Source organism: Hylobates moloch, unplaced genomic scaffold, assembly GCF_009828535.3.
Source record: "Hylobates moloch isolate HMO894 unplaced genomic scaffold, HMol_V3 SCAFFOLD_2, whole genome shotgun sequence".
Classification (NCBI taxonomy): Eukaryota; Metazoa; Chordata; class Mammalia; order Primates; family Hylobatidae; genus Hylobates; species Hylobates moloch.
In genome coordinates, this window is record NW_026652277.1 from 62,116,028 (window position 1) to 62,135,964 (window position 19,937).

A 19,937-nucleotide genomic window follows, 5' to 3' on the forward strand; every position below is an offset into this window, starting at 1 on the left:
TCTCACACTAATTTCACTTCACTGCTCAAACTTTGACTTGCCCAAGTTGCCTTCCTTGACCACCCCTGTGTAAAATACGCTCCCATTGCTCTACTTTATTTTTCTTTAGGGCAGTTATCACCACATGGCATATCCTGTCTTCCTTCTTTTCTTGTTTGTTGCCTTTCTCCAGTGATCAAAATGTAATCTTGGCCATAAAGCCAAGATATTGTTTTTGTTTTCAGCTATAAAACAACATATAGAAAAATGCCTGGCATATCATAGGTACTCAATGTTTGTTGAAAGAAGTCTAAACCCCGATGGAAGGCCTTCAAAGCTGTACTTTGTTAGTGACTTAATCAGTTTTTATGGAACGATATTGCAGATTATTAACTGGCCAGGCACAGACTGGAGACTTGAGAAATCTGAAGAAAGTTGTATGGGATAGACAGATGGAAGCAGGGACAAACTAGAGAGATGTTAGAATGAGGGCCAGTAAGTGCTTAGACTACAGTTGTGGTTGAGAACCATAAGTATGTAACATTCAAATACATGTGATATGAGAGACAACCTTGAAATTAAGGGCCTCAAATGTACATAAAGTTATTTCAGTGATGTTCAAGCTGATTTATTCTAGTAATAGTGGCCTGGTCTCTCTAGGTGTGAGGAATGAAAAAAACAAAACAAAACAGAACAAAACAAAACACCAGCTACAATTTTGTTTGAAATTTTAATGTTTTGGCAAGTGATATAGAGTTCTATATTTCAGAGATAGTGGAGAAAAGACCTCATTTAGTCATCAATACAGTAAATATGATACCACAATCCAGATCTGGCATATCTAATGCAAACTAAAAAGATTATAACCAATACGGAAAATATTCCACACAATCTTCTTTTGGCTCAATACTGTTGACTTTTCAAGAAGCATGCCAAAATATATTGATAGTAGTAGGTGATGTGATAGATGAAATTATAAAGGAATTATTTTTCTAGTCATAACTGTGAATAAAGAAAAAATATTGGATTATCTATAAAATTTATATTCCAGAAAACACATACTACATATAATATGTAAAATACTTATGCACAAAATACATATAAACATTCAAACATGCAAGCTAGTGTAATATAATATAATTATTTATAGTTATTACTAATTGATATTTTCTAGTGCTGAAACAGTAGGCTATTAATATTTATTTTATAAATGACTAAATGATTGATAGTTAATAGCCAAACTCTTCACTGTGTTATGCAAATAAAGATTCTATTTAATGCTCCCATTGAATAAGAAGTATTTACATCTCTCATCCAATGTTGAAGAAACATTTTCTTAATTTCCAAATAGTTTACTAGACATAAAATATAATATTACTTCCTACACTATTTCTTGAGTATTTGGATTATTGATTTGTCAAATAATTACACTGAGAAAAAGTCCTTTTGGAAAAATTTTTAAAAACCTTTAAAAAGTAGTCTTCATAATCTATTTTATTAGAAATCTTTTTATTAATAGTTTTATTTTGTAAATATTCTGTATATTTAATTTACTTCTACCTTATAATATTCTTCTCGCATTGCCTTGCTTTATTTCTGGTTTACCTCAAGGTTCAGGTCTTAATCTAATCCAATTGACAGTATCATGCTCACAATTCTAATTTTGCACTTGGTAAACTTCTTTGTAAACCTGTTTACCCTTCTAGGACTGAGGTTAAGGAAGGTTGCCAGTATCTCATTTTTTTTTTTTTTTTTTTTGCCAAGTTTCTCATATTGTGGGACTCATGAAAAGCAATTTCAAAATACAGAATGAATGACATCAAAGGGACTATCACGATTCAGAAAATACAACTACAACCTCAGCTCTCATCCACAACAATTATGGTTTTATTTTTCTCATTTAAGGTTATTTGGAAGGGTTGTTTGATCTCTCTCCATTGTCAGGAAAACCAAACAAAAATATAATCCAGCTGTGAGACCAATGCCCTTTCACATTATTCTTGAACTCCTGAACATGGATACGGGGTTGCCTCTGTAGTTGAGTCTTTCAGAGGAAGCAACTTAGGACCAGACACTGGGTTGGAATCTTGGCTCTTTCACTTATCACATACAATATGATCATGGGCAATTTATGTAACTTTTTTGTGCATTGCTTGTCTCTTTTATACATTAGTTAATAATGATAACAACTTCACAGGGTTATGTGACCATGAAACTAGTTAATATTGGAAAAAAAGTTTAGAACTGTGGCGGGCGCACTCTAAGCCCTCAACAAACATCAGCCATTATTATCAGATTTGCTGTTGCACCCTTTGTCTTGATGATGTATACTTATTATTTTACGCATCTATGCATATAGGTTTTGACCAACAATTTAAGTTTAGGAGAGGTAGATAGAACAATGGAGATAAACTGAGGGAGACTCAACTTCAGAATGGAGAAACCTCTAATAATTATAATGAAAACATAAGGAAAAAAGGAGACCAGATAAAGTGAAACATGACTGTAAGTCACCATTGACTTGATGCTCTGTCAGACTTTTTTTTTTTTTTTTTAACTATACTTTAAGTTCTAGGGTACATATGCACAAGGTGCAGGTTTGTTATGTATGTATACATGTGCCATGTTGGTGTGCTGCACCCATTAACTCATCATTTACATTAGGACCTGTCAGACTATAAATCTACTGTGGAGGCAAATGCAATCTAGATTGGAATCTCAAAGGGAATGACAGTGATCACAAGTAGGAAAGTAGGCTTTATATATTTATCTAGATCTGTATGTATAGATCCGGAGAAATTGCTGCAGGAAAAATTTGTATAAAGTAGCTCAAATTGTAAAATTAAAAAAATCTACTAAAAATATATATATTTCTCCAAGCAGAAATGTTGAGTGAAAGTCGAAAGGCAAACTTCAAAGTAAACCAGTGTAGCCACTTGTCTTTGTGAAGATTTCTTCTAAGAGTCATTACTTCTGGTTAAATGCATCCAGTTCACCGAGGAAATTTTCTATAGTTTATTTTTTTAAATTTGCAAAAAAAACCATATGCCTGCAAGTTACACAGATAACTCTTCTTTGTGAATCAAAAAGTGTATAGCAAAAGTTAAATTATTTTATAAGCCAACCTCTGATTTAAAGAGAATTTCTCTAAATGATTCAAATTATTGCTTTGATGTTGCATTCTTAAGTGAAGATCCTACTTAAATTTTTGTTCAATGACTAGTCTTAAAGGTACTTACTCAAGCTCAAATTGCAGCAGTTAATTCAAGAATCTTACACGTTCTTCTTAAAAGAAAAAGAATAATGCATTTTAACTATTTATATCTCACTTGAAATATTTAGAAACAATTTTAGACATCTAACATTCAAACCTAAATTATGAAAGTCTTATTTTCTATAGTGATAATGATAAAGTCCTCCAAATGTTACATGCCTATCTAAGAAATTCAATCACATCTCAAAATAAAAATAGAAAATAGAATCCAGAGAATTATCAGACCTCAGACCCAGTCCTAGAACTTCTGATGCCAAATTATTAATATTTATACTAAATTTTTGGCTTTTTTTTTTTTTTTTTTTTGAGACAGAGTTTCACTATTGTTGTACCGGTTGGAGTGCAATGGCGCGATCTTGGCTCACTGCAACCTCCACCTCCTGGTGTCAAGCGATTCTCCTGCCTCAGCCTCCTTAGTAGCTGGGATTACAGGCGCCCACCACCATGCCCAGCTAGCTATTTTTATTTTTAGTAGAGATGGAGTTTCACCATGTTGGCCAGGCTGGTCTTGAACTCCTGACCTCAGGTGATCCACCTCCTTCGGCCTCCCAAAGTGCTGGGATTACAGGCGTGAGCCACCGCGCCCAGCCAATTTCGGCTTTTTAGGTTCAATTTCCTGCTCTACCATTTACTTCTTATGTTAAAGAAAAGGCGTCCTAAGCTAAAAGACTTATTAAATGAAGGTAAACTATTAAATGTAGCTTGGAAAATTGAATCCACTTCTTTTAATTTCAGAATCTGTTGTAAAATAAAATTAGTTATTTCTATTTTTCTACCTCAATGGATTACTGTAAAAATCAAGAGGATATATACACAAATGTTTAGAAAATTAAAATCTAGTATAATGCAATTCTTTTTCCCTAGCATTATGATTGCAGTTATATTTGAAACATATGATTTTTATTTCATTACTAGCCTTGATATTTTGATTTAAATTTGATTTAACTTCTACGTGATAACTTAGATTCTTTTTCTTTATTTCGTTTCATCTCATTTTTCACAAAACACAATAATTATATATTTTTTAAAAAGGCAAACCTACCCAAATGGGAATATATGGGTAGGTGTTTTCCTGAATGTGATTCCACAGGTTCATAGACTACAAGGGGAACAGCCTGGACATACTGGGGGACAGTGAACTTCTGGAGAAACTGGTTGGTTTTCATCTAGAAAGAAATAAAATTATTAATAATTACCCTACATTTAATTTCTCCCAGAGTTCAAAAGAGAGCTACATAGAAGTAAATGAATTAAAACTTTGCCTATTTAGATAACTGTTAAATTATTCCAGGTAGAACCAGCAAAAGGAGAGTTTACTTATGTAAAAATCACTGTAAATATTTATATGTTATGGAGTAAACTTCAGAATTAAAGAGAGTCTCTAATTCTGACACTCACACAAAGATGTCTAAAAGAAAAAAAATAAATTTATATGTAAGAAGTCAAGAGGAAAATTATTTGAATTACAGAGATAAGTGTCTCAGTTTATTATTGATTGTTATGCATATAATCCTTAGAGTCAGAGAGGCTCAGCATAATTTTTTGTGATTTTACTCACTGGAATCTGTGATACTGATCTTGTTGCTTAAGCTCTCTGAGCATCACTTCCATTGCAGAATTATGTAAGTTAATATATAGAGAGCATTCTGATTGGTGCTGGTCACCTATTTTACGTACAATGGATGCTCCCTACATCCAAGTTCTTTCTTTAAGCATTCTTCATAAATCTTATTATAGATTTTGATTATTGTAGGTAATAAAGATGGAATTAAAATGATAACTTTACACAGCATAATTTCCAGTTTTTATGAAGATACAGTAAGTGTGGACTGGATCCATGGCTGTGATATAAAATTGATATAATGGTAGAATTCTTCTGGGATAATTATGACAAAGTATAAAGATTTTCATAGCACCTAGAACTTATGAAACCAGATAGGTTTTTAGCTGGGAGAATTAGTTTGAGAACATTGAAGCAAATAGTACTTCTGTTACAAAAATTGTACAAGAAATTTCAGTGTCTAGGACGATGATGACCATAATATTAATATTACTGCTATAGTACATTTATTGTATTATACAGTTTACATGTATTACCTGAAATGATCCTTACCAAAAAAATTAAATTCAGAAGTATATTTACATGTTCACTTTTTTGTTGAAGACACTGTAGTTGAGAGGGACAAAGTACTTAAGAAATGTCACAGCCATAAAAAATGGTGGAGCTGCAGTTGGAATATAAACTCTCTGACTCCAAAGCCTATGTCCTTTCACTGAGATACATAACCCTCTATACCACACTGATTGGCTACAATAACTATGGTTTGAAAATAATAGCTAACAGTCTTTTATTTAGGGAAATTAGGTCATAACATACTGTCAAAGAGAAGTTGGAATATAGTTGTGTTTACTGGTACCTTGATTAAGTCATTTAAAATACAAACATTATTTTTTGAGATTTGCAATTGCTCAAAAATCAATAGATTAAAATTGTTTTTCTTAAAAGATATATTCATAGTTATTTGAAAAGAAAGGTGCATACCACGATAACAACAGTAACAAAACTACTCTAGATTTTGAATTTGATTTTAAATATTTATTTGGAATTCAGTGATGTGAAAGTTGAGGGGAAGAAAGAGTTGAGATTTTGTATATACACCTGTATATATATGTGTGTGTGTGTTTATATATATTTTTTCTTTATTTGCACTGTAAGTTTATGAAATAACTACCAGTACTTTCAGGTAGTTCTTTTCTTCATTTGACTTAATTTTCTGTTAAGAACCAAAAACAACTGTTATGAAAACAAAAGAAATTACTACTGGGTAATATTAATTGTATTTTGTTTCAAAGATATTTACATACCCCAGGGAACACTTCAGCAGATTCCTAAAGGAAAGAAATTAAAAGTCAGCTTTACTTGTATGACACACCAGTAATTGCAGGTAACTAGTTATAGTAAAGAGATAAAGCTAATTGAAAAATTCAGAGCCAAGTCACTGTTAATGAGAAGTGATCTTAATCACTGATTAAAGAAATCAATTAAGAATCATTACAATAAAACATTCATTATTAGGCACACAATCTGTGTTAACAATGACACATTTCTGAAGATATGTGCTATTACAAAGTCTTCATCCAGGTGCATTGTTCAGACAGTAAAAATTACTACAGATAGTAGTCAGGTAAAATAATGAACACATAGGCCAGGTGAGGTGTGATGTAAACCAAAGCTCACATGCCATTTCTAGTAGTGATATGGGTTCTTATATTGAGATTGAAAGAAAGAATAAAATATGCTTCCTAAGGCACCGATGAGGAAGACCTTGGACTGTGCCTCAGGTCACAAGACTCCAGCTCACAATCCATATTTCCCCCTTCCCCAGGACCTTTTCCAATTGTGCTCACCTACCTGGCTCTTTCTATTACAATAGGTGTTTCTTGTGGCAGTCACCAAATAACTCACCCTAGTGGATGATACTTATTATCTCCTAACTAATACTAGTTATCTCCTAAATAATATTGAGAGAGTAAAACTTTAGTGAAAGCAATTGGCAGGCTCTAGATTTCATACTGAGCTATTTTAAAAAATGAAGTTCAGGCTGGGCGTGGTGGCTTATGCCTGTAATCCCAGCATTTTGGCACAGTTATGTCATAACTATTATGAAATAAAAATAACTTTTTAAAATTTATGTAATAAAAGATAACTTTAAATTTTTATTTAACTTTAGTAGTTATGGCTTACTTCTTGGGAGATGCTGGTAGATTCCTTAGGAAAGAAAAGATAAGACATCTTAATTATATATCAATTCAGATATTACTTTCCACCACGCAGTTTGCCACTTTTTCACAAAAGAACAAGACTAGGCAAATCATTAGGTGATATTCAGGGTATCTCTAGGCATATGTTATGCACCATTAGTAGAAATATATTTGAAAATTAACAATGTATAAAGTTGAATCTTTATGTGGAAAACATATAATAAATTCCTCTTATCCAGTTTACAAATTTGAGAATGGACACCATGATTCCTGAAGGAAAATTGTTATTCAGTGACAGCTAGCAAAAGAAATGGTATTGAACATTTTTTTCTAGAGCCTGGTCCTGTACAAATCTAATCTGGCTAACTTTGAATGTTACATTTGTAGTCGGCATCCACAAATTATTCTTATCATTGCTGCACTTTTTATTTTCTCTAATTCTGTAATTCTAATTTTATGCATAAAGAATAATAATTTGGAATAAAGGCAATCTTGTACAGAATTTAATATCTGGAAATGGATGTCAAGATGTTGTCTACATGAGAAACTGCTTCGTCTCACTAGATAAATGATGCTCTTTTTTCTGCATAATAACAAATATAAAAAAAATTCAATTTTCCGACCTGATTAAATAATCAAGTGAAATATCTGACCCTTTCTGGAAAAAGTTTAGTTAAAATCAGTCTTCCTTTATTAAATTCTTGTAGTTTCCCACAGTAGCAATACACAAATAATTCTGTGCCTAAAAGAAATTACCGTCTAACTTAATTTATTTATATATTTAAGAGTTGGCACAAGTATTGGATTGTAGTTATTAAAGATGCCACATTTTAAAAAGTAGAATACTATATGTGGAAATGCGCTAAAGAATCAGGTAGGAGAAGGAAATAAAGGGTATTCAATTAGGAAAAGAGGAAGTCAAATTGTCCCTGTCTGCAGATGACATGATTGTATATCTAGAAAATCCCATTGTCTCAGCCCAAAATCTCCTTAAACTGATAAGCAACTTCAGCAAAGTCCAAGGATACAAAATCAATGTACAAAAATCACAAGCATTCTTGTACACCTATCACAGACAAACAGAGAGCCAAATCATGAGTGAACTCCCATTCACAATTGCTTCAAAGAGAATAAAATACCTAGGAATCCAACTTACAAGGGACGTGAAGGACCTCTTCAAGGAGAACTACAAACCACTGCTCAATGAAATCAAAGAGGATACAAACAAATGGAAGAACATTCCATGCTCATGGGTAGGAAGAATCAGTATCGTGAAAATGGCCATGCTGCCCAAGGTAATTTATAGATTCAGTGCCGGCTGGGCGTGGTGGTTCACGCTTGTAATCCAAGCACTTTGGGAGGCTGAGGCGGGCGGATCACGAGGTCAGGAGATCGAGACCATGGTGAAACCCCATCTCTACTAAAAATACAAAAAAATTAGCCTGGCATGGTGGCGGGTGCCTGTAGTTCCAGCTACTCAGAGAGGCTGAGGCAGGAGAATGGTGTGAACCCAGGAGGCAGAGCTTGCAGTGAGCCGAGATTGTGCCACCGCACTCCAGCCTGGGCGACAGAGCGAGACTCCATCTCAAAAAAAATAAATAAAATAAAAAAATAAAAAAATAAAAAATATAGATTCAATGCCATCCCTATCAAGCTACCAATGACTTTCTTCACAGAATTGGAAAAAACTACTTTAAAGTTCATATGGAACCAAAAAAGAGCCCGCATTGCCAAGTCAGTCCTAGGCCAAAAGAACAAAGCTGGAGGCATCATGCTACCTGACTTCAAACTATACTACGAGGCTACAGTGACCAAAACAGCATGGTACTGGTACCAAAACAGAGACATAGATCAATGGAACAGAACAGAGCCCTCAGAAATAATGCCACATATCTACAACTATCTGACCTATGACAAACATGACAAAAACAAGCAATGGGATAAGGATTCCCTATTTAATAAATGGTGCTGGGAAAACTGGCTAGCCATATGTAGAAAGCTGAAACTGGATCCCTTCCTTACACCTTCTACAAAAATTAATTCAATATGGATTAAAGACTTACATGTTAGACCTAAAACCATAAAAATCCTAGAAGAAAACCTAGGCAATACCATTCAGGACATAGGCGTGGGCAAGCACTTCATGTCTAAAACACCAAAAGCAATGGCAACAAAAGCCAAAATTGACAAATGGGATCTCATTAAACTAAAGAGCTTCTGCACAGCAAAAGAAACTACCATCAGAGTGAACAGGCAACCTACAGAATGGGAGAAAATTTTTGCAACCTACTCATCTGACAAATGGCTAATATCCAGAATCTACAATGAACTCAAACAAATTTACAAGAAAAAAACAAACAACCCCATCAAAAAGTGGGCAAAGGACATGAACAGACACTTCTCAAAAGAAGACATTTATGCAGCCAAAAAACACATGAAGAAATGCTCATCATCACTGGCCATCAGAGAAATGCAAATCAAAACCACAATGAGATACCATCTCACACCAGTTACAATGGCCATCATTAAAAAGTCAGGAAACCACAGGTGCTGGAGAGGATGTGGAGAAATAGGAACACTTTTACACTGTTGGTGGGACTGTAAACTAGTTCAACCATTGTGGAAGTCAGTGTGGCAATTCCTCAGGGATCTAGAACTAGAAATACCATTTGACCTAGCTATCACATTACTGGGTATATACGCAAAGGACTATAAATCATGCTGCTATAAAGACACATGCAGAGGTATGTTTATTGTGGCACTATTCACAATAGCAAAGACTTGGAACCAACCCAAATGTCCAACAATGATAGACTGGATTAAGAAAATGTGGCACATATATGCCATGGAATACTATGCAGCCATAAAAATGATGAGTTCATGTCCTTTGTAGGGACATGGATGAAACTGGAATCCATCGTTCTCAGTAAATTATCGCAAGGACAAAAAACCGAACACCACATGTTCTCACTCATAGGTGAAGGGTGCAGAACCAACATGCACATGGATAGTATGTAATAACCTGACATTGTGACATTATAAAATTAAAGTATAATAATAATAATATTCAGAAAAAAAGAATACTGCAATGTTTCCATATAACTATATATTGCTTAGATAAGGAAATGTGTATTTAGTTTTATGATAAATGCTGAAAATTATAGTGTTGAGCAGATGTCCTCTGTCAAGGAGAAGTTTTGAACATTAAAGCATTTTCTTTACATAAAAAATTGACTTTAAAATCAAAATGTGGCAAAATGTTAGTGTATTAGCCATCCACTAGTAACTATAATTTACTTTTAGCTAAGCAAAAATATTTTAGTATGAGGAATGACTGAGACCAATTAAAAAATGAAAAAGTTAAGAAAGAAATGGTTAAGTCTAGTGGAGTCTAAGGGAGAAGAAACTATTGTTTCCATGTGAAAAATTGATCATGGAAGTGTCTTTCTTCTCTTTTCCTAAGTTGGGTATATAGAGTGTATGCAATTCAGCACCTTACCTTTACTATCTAATTGACTTTAAAGTCAAGGAGAAAGCAAAATCTGCCATGGCATAAACCTAAGATTCAGAGATAAGGGAAGTAACAAAGACTTTGCGCACCATCGATAAATGGTGATCTTCTGAGGGCATGTAAATTTGGAGAGTAAGGTGGATTGATACTGGTAACTCTTGTTAGTAGTGATTTTTAATAGTATTTTGGCTAATGATTTGTGGTTTACTTTTATTCTAGAAAATATCATTTAAATTTATTTGAATTTCTACATGCAAAATGATTGGAACATTTTCCCTCTGGTTAATTTAATTATGTTTTCTTTCAAAAGAAGGTAAGAAAGAAGCAAACAAAAATGCAGAGCTCACCAGAATGGGACTATTAGGCTAGATTATTGTCTTAATTTGATTCCCTGGGTTCATAACTATCTGAGGTTGGTGAGAAGCCTGATGATATTGGGGAAAGCTTAACTCTGGGTAATACTGATTGATTTTGTTCTGTAAAGAAAGAAAATGATCAATATTTACATTAGTATTGAATCTTCTTCATGGCTCCGAGCATATCTGAGCAAAATTAAATTTAAAACTTTTTAAGATAATATATAAATTATGTCAAATTGACCAAAGAAAAACATTTTCAATATAAAATTCAATATCATAGTGCTTACATTCAAAAAGTGAACTTTAGAATTAAAGAAATCATGTGGCTATTTTAGTTATTCCTGTTGAAGTGAAGCTTTTTACTGAGTGTAAAAAGCAAAAGAATGTGTGTGAAGGGAAGTGGAGGCTTATCAAGAAATTTGTTAGTTTTTCATTCATTTTTCCACATCCGGTTGAAGAAGCTTTGCAGTTGGAGTAGGGACATCTCAGTTTACATTCCCTTTCCCCTGGACTGGTTGCTTTACCTCTCATAAGCATCACGTAACTTGAAGTTTTATATGGATTGAAACATGAAGAGTGGTTTTTATTGTACCTGTCACATATGTCCATCTGAAAAATTTTCTAGTATGTTTCTACTTTGATTTTGCTGTGAATACTTAACCAAAAATTCCTGTAGAAATTAAAGGTGGAATCACTTAAAATGGCATCTTCACTCTTACAGAATTTCCAGTTCATACAGATGATAAGTAAATAGGTATATAAAACGTGTTTTTCTTCATTGCTCGGGGATAAGTGTTAAATGGACACATGATTACAACAAACAAGGGAAGAATACATTTAAATTTATTTAGACAAAGTTTAAAAAAGATTATCGGAGCAATTAGAATTTTCTAAAAATAAAATAGTTTTATTTTAGAGATCTTGTTTTAACACGACCAAGATTTAAAATGGATTTTTTGTCTGTGTATACATTTAATAATAATTGCTACTTTTGGTAGATCTTAGAAAGTTTTCAAGCAAGTGATTATATAATTTACCTATATTATCTAGCATCATCCTCATAAAAACCTGTAGGATTAGTATTACTAAATTCATTTTCAGTCGAGAAAAATGTAAGGTCCAGAGGTTAAATAATAACTTAGAGAGCTGAAGTTGGAAGGAAATCACTTGACCCTGAAGCCTATCCTCTTTCCTTGCACTGCACATTTCTCTAGTCCACAGAGGATGAGTTATGTGATTTCCCATGGCTTAGAATGAGAGCAGTTAAAAGCTTATAAATTCCTATTGCTACTTCATAGAGCAGAGTGATGAATTTTGTGTTTGTTAAACTATGGTGATATCTCGATTAGATCACTTTAATTCCTTTTTTTTTGAGAGTTGAGGTCTTGCTATGTTGCTTAGGCTGGTCTTGAACTCCTGGCCTAAAACAATCCTCCTTCCTCAGCCTCCCAAAGTGCTAAGATTACAGGTATGAACCACCATGCCCAGCCTAATAATTTATTATTATGTTTGTAATTCTTCCAAATTTCGTTGGATAGCTCATTTTTCTTAAAAGATAACTAGATATATTTGTTAACATAGTATTTATGTATCACAGTAACTACAACAGGAAAAAGTAATTTTATCATAAGTGTGGTGCTAAATATTTCAATGTGGTGCTAAATATTTCATTGAGAAGAAATGATATGATCATTTGGAAGAAGAAATAATTATAAAATATATTCTTTTGCTTGAAATAATACATTGTATGAAAAACTTACCATCTGCTTTAAGTAGATCCTTTCTTCCTTAGTCAGTTCATTGTTCTGTTAAAACCCAAAGGATATATTAGAGAAATGCAAAATAAAAATGTTACTAATGATAATAATTTTATTTAAATAATGACTTACTTCAGTGGATACTTGAGCAGATTCCTAAAGGAGCGAAATGATAAATAGCTTTACTTGTATGACATAGTAATAATTGTCTCTACATAATTTTAGGAGAAAGTTAGGGACGAGTAATTATTCAGGGTCCAACCTACTAGCACTAAGATACTCTCATTTATTAAGAATTAAATATGTGACATGATTTATCACCAGGACTTTTTCTGTCAACGTAGTAAAAGGACTAAAATGTGTTTTATTTTGAATGCTTTATTAATTTAACATTTTTCAGGAAATTTCATATGACTAGAGAGTACAGACAGGTGACCAAAAATATGCAAAATAGACCTGGTGAGGGTGTAATAAACTAAACCCTACATGCTCTTTGTTGAAATGACAGACATGGCTCAAGGCTCTCAGATTGAGATCAACACTTAAAATTAAGGAAAGACTAAGGCGAGCGTCCTAAGGCACTGATTATAAAGAATTTAGGCTTTGTCCAAGGTCATGGGACACTGGACAATAATCCACGATGACACTGCCTGCTATTCTAGGGCACTCTTACAACCTGGCTCGCCACCACAGAATGTTTCATGGGTTGGTGACTTACACAATTCCTAACTCAAATCTTCATTCAATCTTTTTAAAAGTGGTTCTCAAAGTATTATGTGTATCAGTATCACATAGAGGCGCTGCTAAAATACAGATTGCTTAGCTCCAAACCAGAGTTTTTGATTTAGTAAGTCAGCTGTGAGGACTATGATTTTGTATTTCTAACTGTTTTCCAGGTGCTGTGGTGCTACTTATCTGGGAACTACCATTTGAGAGCTGCTGTGCTAAACAATATTGAGAGGGTTTCCAAAGAGAAATGATGGTGAAGGAAATTGGCAAGCTCTTGACTTGCACAAAAATGCAATTTCCTATTGAGTCACGTATACATTTGCAGAGAGAATAGGGCAGAACAAATAATAATTCTCAATATAGTCAATTTCAGCCACTCAAAATGATTTTGAGTCATGTATGTGATTTTTCCACTTCTCCCTTTGAGTGTTTAGTTGTAAATTATCAAACTATTGTATACTACTACTAGAAAGCTGCTATTTCTTTGATTTTAAAAGAACAGTATCTTACCTCACTAGATAAACTGCTAGAAGATTGCTGATAAATTGAAATGAAAATAAAAATAAAATAATTTGGTGATAGGAATAAATTGAATCCTTGAATAGCAGTAGTTACTTTAGATATGTTCCACATTAATTACCTACTTCATCATTGTACTAAACATCCAAAGAAGAATTGAAATAAAAACAATATAATCAGGTTTCATAGGTTCTTATTATGAATCATCTTTGCAAAACAAATGGGAGGGCTTCACATTATCTGTTATTTAAATGGAAGTATCTCCATTATGAGAATAAGGGCAAATTTAAGGGAATAAAAAGAATGGATGCAAAATGAAGCTATAATTTAAAAAAAAATATAAAAATAATTTCTGGATTATTAAAAGAGGAATACTCCAGATGTGTTATAGACTATTATTAGTATTTAATATTAGGTATACATATTGCCAATCAAATATAGTTCAGATGAATAAAAATATCTCACCATCGTATCTATTTTATTTGCAGTTTCCTAGTTAAAAAGAATTAGACCTATTATCCTTGTAGCATTGCTTATAACGTATATTCTACTGAATGTAAAGAAAAAACCCACCTACCACAGAGAGAAGCATTTATTTTAGTTTTATGGATTTGAATGAATTATATCAAAATTGTTCATTTCATGATAAACGTGCCAACAGTAGTAAATTCAAATGTAAGCACCATGAGGGAGGGAATTTGCTTGTTGTATTTATTTACTGTGGTATTTCAGAGACTAGAATATTGTATGGGATACAGTTCTTCCTCGATAATATTTGTTAAATGAATGAGTGAATACACAAAATTAATTTAGTGCACAGCTGGATAATTATTTTTAACTTTAAATAACTGTAAACATTTTAATGTATATTTGAAATACATAATTAGGACTTAAACCTGTGATTTGCAGATAGATTATAAAAGTTTTCATTAAAAATAAATGTATTTAATTTTAAAAGAGAAAATTTTGAGACAAATATTAAAAATTAGCTGAAGGAATTAAAAATCACAAAATTACTAGGTCTCTATTCTTTGTTGGAAATAACTGTGGAATTGTTTAGTGGATTCATTGATTCTTGCACAAATTAATATTCTTCAGTTGAATTATTCATTGAATTAGGACAAGTGCATGCTTTTGTCCTGTTTTTCAAATTTCTCTTACAAGTATACTTTTCATGTATGCTAATTTCAACTTTATTCAAGATCAGATTTGAAATCAAGGTCTTATACTTGCTAGAATTTGGAGCAAATGTCCTTCCAAAAATAAAATTGGAATTGATTCAAATCCTGATTCAAGAGAAACATAATTTTCCATAATTCTTAAATAGATTTTTTAGAATAAAATAAAATACATTAAATGGTCATCCAAAAAGTCAAGAATTAGTGAGGTGAAGAGTAGATGATTGATTATAAATAACTCCATTCAAAGAGATGACACTTTGAAAACTTGGTTCACAAATGGGCCACAAATATGTTTTCACGTGATCCTTTCACATAATTTCATAGCAGTTAAGACAATATAAACATCACTCACTTTACACTTGGAGATGAAAAAATAATACTCACATGGAAAATAATTTGTAATTGATAAAAATACACCTCATTAATCAAACACAACATTAACAAATGAATTTTACCTGACTGGTTCGGAAGACCATATTATTGTTAGGCTTAAACTTCTGGAAAAAATAAATAATACTCATTTTATAGCTATATAAAAATGACAAATTATTTTAAAATATTTAATGTAAGAAGTTATGACTTACTTTTTGGTAGATGCTGGCAGATTCCTTAGAAAAATAAATTGATAATATATTTGATTACTTGTGAAATATTTTATTCATACTACCCAAATGAGCATCAATCCATACTCATTATACAGTAGCTCAAGATAAAATACTTGGTCTTTTCCTGAATTACAGAGTGAATTTGACCAAAAATTTTACTCTCCTTAATGAACTTATTATTATATTCTAGTTAAATAACTTAATCTGAACTCTCAATGTACTTGTGGGATAAGCCAGATAAAATATTTTTGCAAATGCTAACAGCAAACAGCAAAGGAATAATTTTATTTGCCTTCTGCACAGCTTTCCTTTCTTTGTTTTTTTCTCTCTTTGATTTCTAAATGAAATATATAGTAGCATAGCAGGGCAATTATTTGGCCAACCTTAAAGAGCTTTGGAAACCTTGTATGTAGCCATGAGCAAGAAGACATTTAGAAATGAGCACTTAATATAGATGTAGGTGGACCTGAGCCCCTTTCTCCATAATAATATGTAATGGACTCCATAATAATGTGTAAAGGACGCCATTACTTCCATACTAATATCACCATTATTGGATAACTACCAGAGAATCAAGTGGAAAAGTGCACAAATCTAATCTTGTTACATTTGGATGCATGCATTTTCTTTTATTCTCCCCACATGTTCAAGCAATAATTGCACTTCAAATTTTCCATGATTCTGTAACTCTGCTGTTACTGATCACAAAAATGAAACTAATCCAGGACGTTTGTGTTACTAGGTGCCAGGAAGTGTTTTTATAATAAAGTACCTTACCTCACTGGAAAAGGAAGAGTGCTCTATCTCCTATATGTCACAAAAAATAAACACAAATTTAATTTAAAATACCAATGTGAATCTTTGTCTCTACTGTTTAATGGCAATGGAATATTATAGCACTGCTTCTTGGGGAAATTTAATGAAATGAGGCCTCCTTTAACAAATTACCCCGTTTCTAATATTGTCAATAAATAATGAAAACATTACTCTGAATTTCCCCGGAAAACTCTGAGACAAATGTCCCTTGATTTTTAGCTGAGTATCCTTGTCTATTAAATGGAACAATTGAGGCCAACTATTTAATTTTTAAAAGTGAAGGAAAGAGAGTGGTTACATCTAGTAACCACCAGTAGAGCATAAGATAGAAGAAATTATTGATCCGGTGTATTATTGATTACTAAAGCATTTTTTTTTTTTTTTTACTTTTTAAACCAACTTGTTCATATTAAAAATGAAATTCTCACTTTAGATTTACTCAGTTGGTTACAAATTTAAGAAGGCACAAATGCCTTCATGTATATATCTCTTACATATGCGGATGTGCATTATAAAAGAGTACAGTGAGCACTATAAAAGTGAAAGATGACTTTATGGGAAGAGTGACATGTTGGAGTGGGAAGGAGGTGGGTATGTGAGTTTTTTTTCCTGTGAATGAGGGTGCTAATAAGGTTAGGAGATTAAAATTATACGTAGTACAAAATGTATATATGTATGTATATATATGTATGTATATATATGTATCTATATCCATGTATGCAAAGCACTTTTATATGTATTGTCTATTACATACTTACAGTTTTGTGACATGAATATCATTATTATATCCTCACTGGCAAATAATTTACAAAGTTGCCACTGAAAATCCAGAGCTACTAACTCCATCCTCTGTATCATGTCCTTGTGTATATTTTATCATCATGGCTTCTTAATTACTTTTATCAAGAATGATGAAATTCTGTTACTCCATTGATAGCTACCTTTGGAATCCGCAGTTACAGTGGCGAGGCTTTCCTACACTTCTAGAAACATGCGGCAGAGTGGAAATAATCCCTCCAGAAAATTTCAACATATATTCCAACATATTAAGGAGGAAAATTCCTGCCTTTTTTTCCTATACATATAGCCTATCCAATACTAAAGTAAAGTCACTTTGTAGAAAGACTAATTGCCTGAACACTCTGTTTAAGGTAGAGTCAATAATGTCATCGATCATAGATTAAAAGGTCACATATTTAGTCTCTGTTTATCACTGTTAATGCCTGAATCTTCTTCATATAGTAAAGAGTTCATTTTTCTTATACATTTAAATAAGAATTGATATCACTATATGTCCCAGTATGCTTACATGATGTGCCAGAGCAACAGCCAAAAGGCAGCTAAAGATGAAGAACTTCATGGTTGTTTGGTCCTGCAAAAACATGTACAGAAAATTAATCACATAATTTGTAGTTCCAAAACTTCTACATTCTTTTATTTATTTACCTATTATTATTTTTATACCAGATGGTTGAGAAAAGATAATGAATATTGAAAGCATTTGCTTTTGAGAAGCTCATAAATATGAATATGAACATAATAGTTTATTTTGAAAGAGACTTTTTTTCAACAGGACTAATTTAAAGGCATATTTGTTAAGATGTAGAAGATTCATTCAAACATCATTGGTTCTTGGGGCTAATCTCCAATGACAGGCATTTTGTGAAGAATGTTTATCAGAAAAACAAAATACAACAGGAACTCCTTTAAAAATCAGATTTCAGGGAGTCAAAACATGCAGCCTGACTCCCTAATAGGAAATAGCAGGTAGAATTAACACTGGATTGGGAATAAGGAATCCTGCAGGTCCCAGTTTAACCCTGGACTGGCCACTAAAGCTTCAGTAAGCCAATGAACATCACCGTACCTTATTTAATAAATTTAATAAATGTGAGTTGACTACACGATCTCTAAGATCCCTTCCAGCTAGATTTATGTCTCATACTATTGATATAAACAAATCCACAAGGTTTTCTGAATACCTGTAGCGAAATTTCTCTTCCTTATGTTTAAATGAATAAGTAAAAATTAAAGTTATTCTAAAGTATTTTTGATATATGTAACTCTTTATAGGGTACATATTTACAATTTATTTTTAAAGAATAATTTAAAGCTTACCCAATGATAACAAAATGGGCTTATGATCCACACCTTTGTGAATACAGAGGGTGTGTCTACACAGGCATCAAATTATACCCTCATATTTTTATTGCATAATTTTTGAAAGATTTCTCAATTATATAGTATAAAATATTTCACCCTTGAAGTGAATAATACCATATAGTTGATGAAATAATTATTTATTCTTCTAAGATGCAAATAATAAACATGTATAGAGCATATTTCATATAGGCAAAGCTTTGTTCACAATTGTGAGGCATATTTCATTATCTTTATATCAAATCCCTGAAATAATGTATTTTATATGGCTGTGTTTATATCAATTTTACCTATAAATAGCATTTTACCTAGATGAAAGAATTAAAACATGGAAACTGTTGGTTCTTAATTAGACATATTCTTAGTATTTTGGGAAAGGAAATTAAAAATAGCTGTAACTACTAAGCAACAACTATGGCAAATACTGTGCTAGACATTTTACTGTTATCTGTAATCTTCAAAATAACTATGTAATGTCAGAATTTTTGCCTCCCATTTCCAGATGGAGAAAGTGGTTGAGAGGCCATATACATACTGATTATCTTGGTCACGACTTCAGAAAATAACATTAGTACTTATAAGACTGTGTCATAATAAGCATAACATATTAATTGTATTATTAAAAAATAAAATAACAAAGAAGTTTGTAATAAATAAAAATATTTCGTAAGCAATTTATGGTATGTTGATATTGACACCTTTAAAAATAATTGCATTTTTATTGTACAGAAGAGTAATAAGCTTTAAAATATTTTTTATTAGCACTTAATATAAGAAAAATAATATATGAAGATATTACCTTGTTTCCCAAATGGAAGACCAGTGGACTACGCAGTGGCTAATCTGCAGTGGGTTATTTTAATACTATTTAAACCTTATTCCTCCCTTATAGGGTAATTCTGTGGTTTAAAATATCTAAAAAGGCACTTCAATTCTAAGAAGTCAGAATGGTTAGAAATTTTTTTCTTGGATTTTTGTTCCACAAATTCCAAGGAGTGCTTTAGGACAGTTTGATTTAGAACATGGTAACAGGAAATGAGGGTGTTATAATACTGAATAATTGGCTGTATTTTGTATGTAGGCTCATTCATGAAATAGTTTTTTGATTTAAGATAAGTATTTTTTTATTTCCTTGTCTCCTGTTACCAAATTTTCCATAGTGAATATTTGTGCCCCATTTCTTGTTACTCTTTATGCCTCATTCAGACCCTTTCCCGAGCACAACATGAATTCTTGTGTCTTTGGACTCCTTATTTTGTGTGAGCAAGAATTTCCCTCTCTCAAA

At 32.3% G+C, this 19,937-nt stretch overlaps 1 protein-coding gene across 1 annotated transcript; it reads right to left on the reverse strand.

Moving 5' to 3' along the window:
• Positions 1-707: 707 nt before the first annotated feature.
• On the reverse strand, positions 708-19,495 carry LOC116467204 (alpha-S2-casein-like). Its single transcript, XM_032150760.2, has 13 exons — positions 19,452-19,495; positions 17,802-17,864; positions 16,454-16,483; positions 15,656-15,679; positions 14,356-14,382; positions 13,882-13,908; positions 12,775-12,798; positions 12,646-12,690; positions 6,999-7,022; positions 6,119-6,142; positions 4,296-4,419; positions 3,219-3,264; positions 708-981 (listed from the first exon to the last, which is right to left on the reverse strand). The coding sequence occupies exons 2-12, from the start codon at positions 17,850-17,852 to the stop codon at positions 3,239-3,241; spliced, it is 426 nt and encodes a 141-aa protein (XP_032006651.1). The 5' UTR covers positions 17,853-17,864; positions 19,452-19,495; the 3' UTR covers positions 708-981; positions 3,219-3,238.
• Between the last annotated feature and the right edge of the window lie 442 nt (positions 19,496-19,937).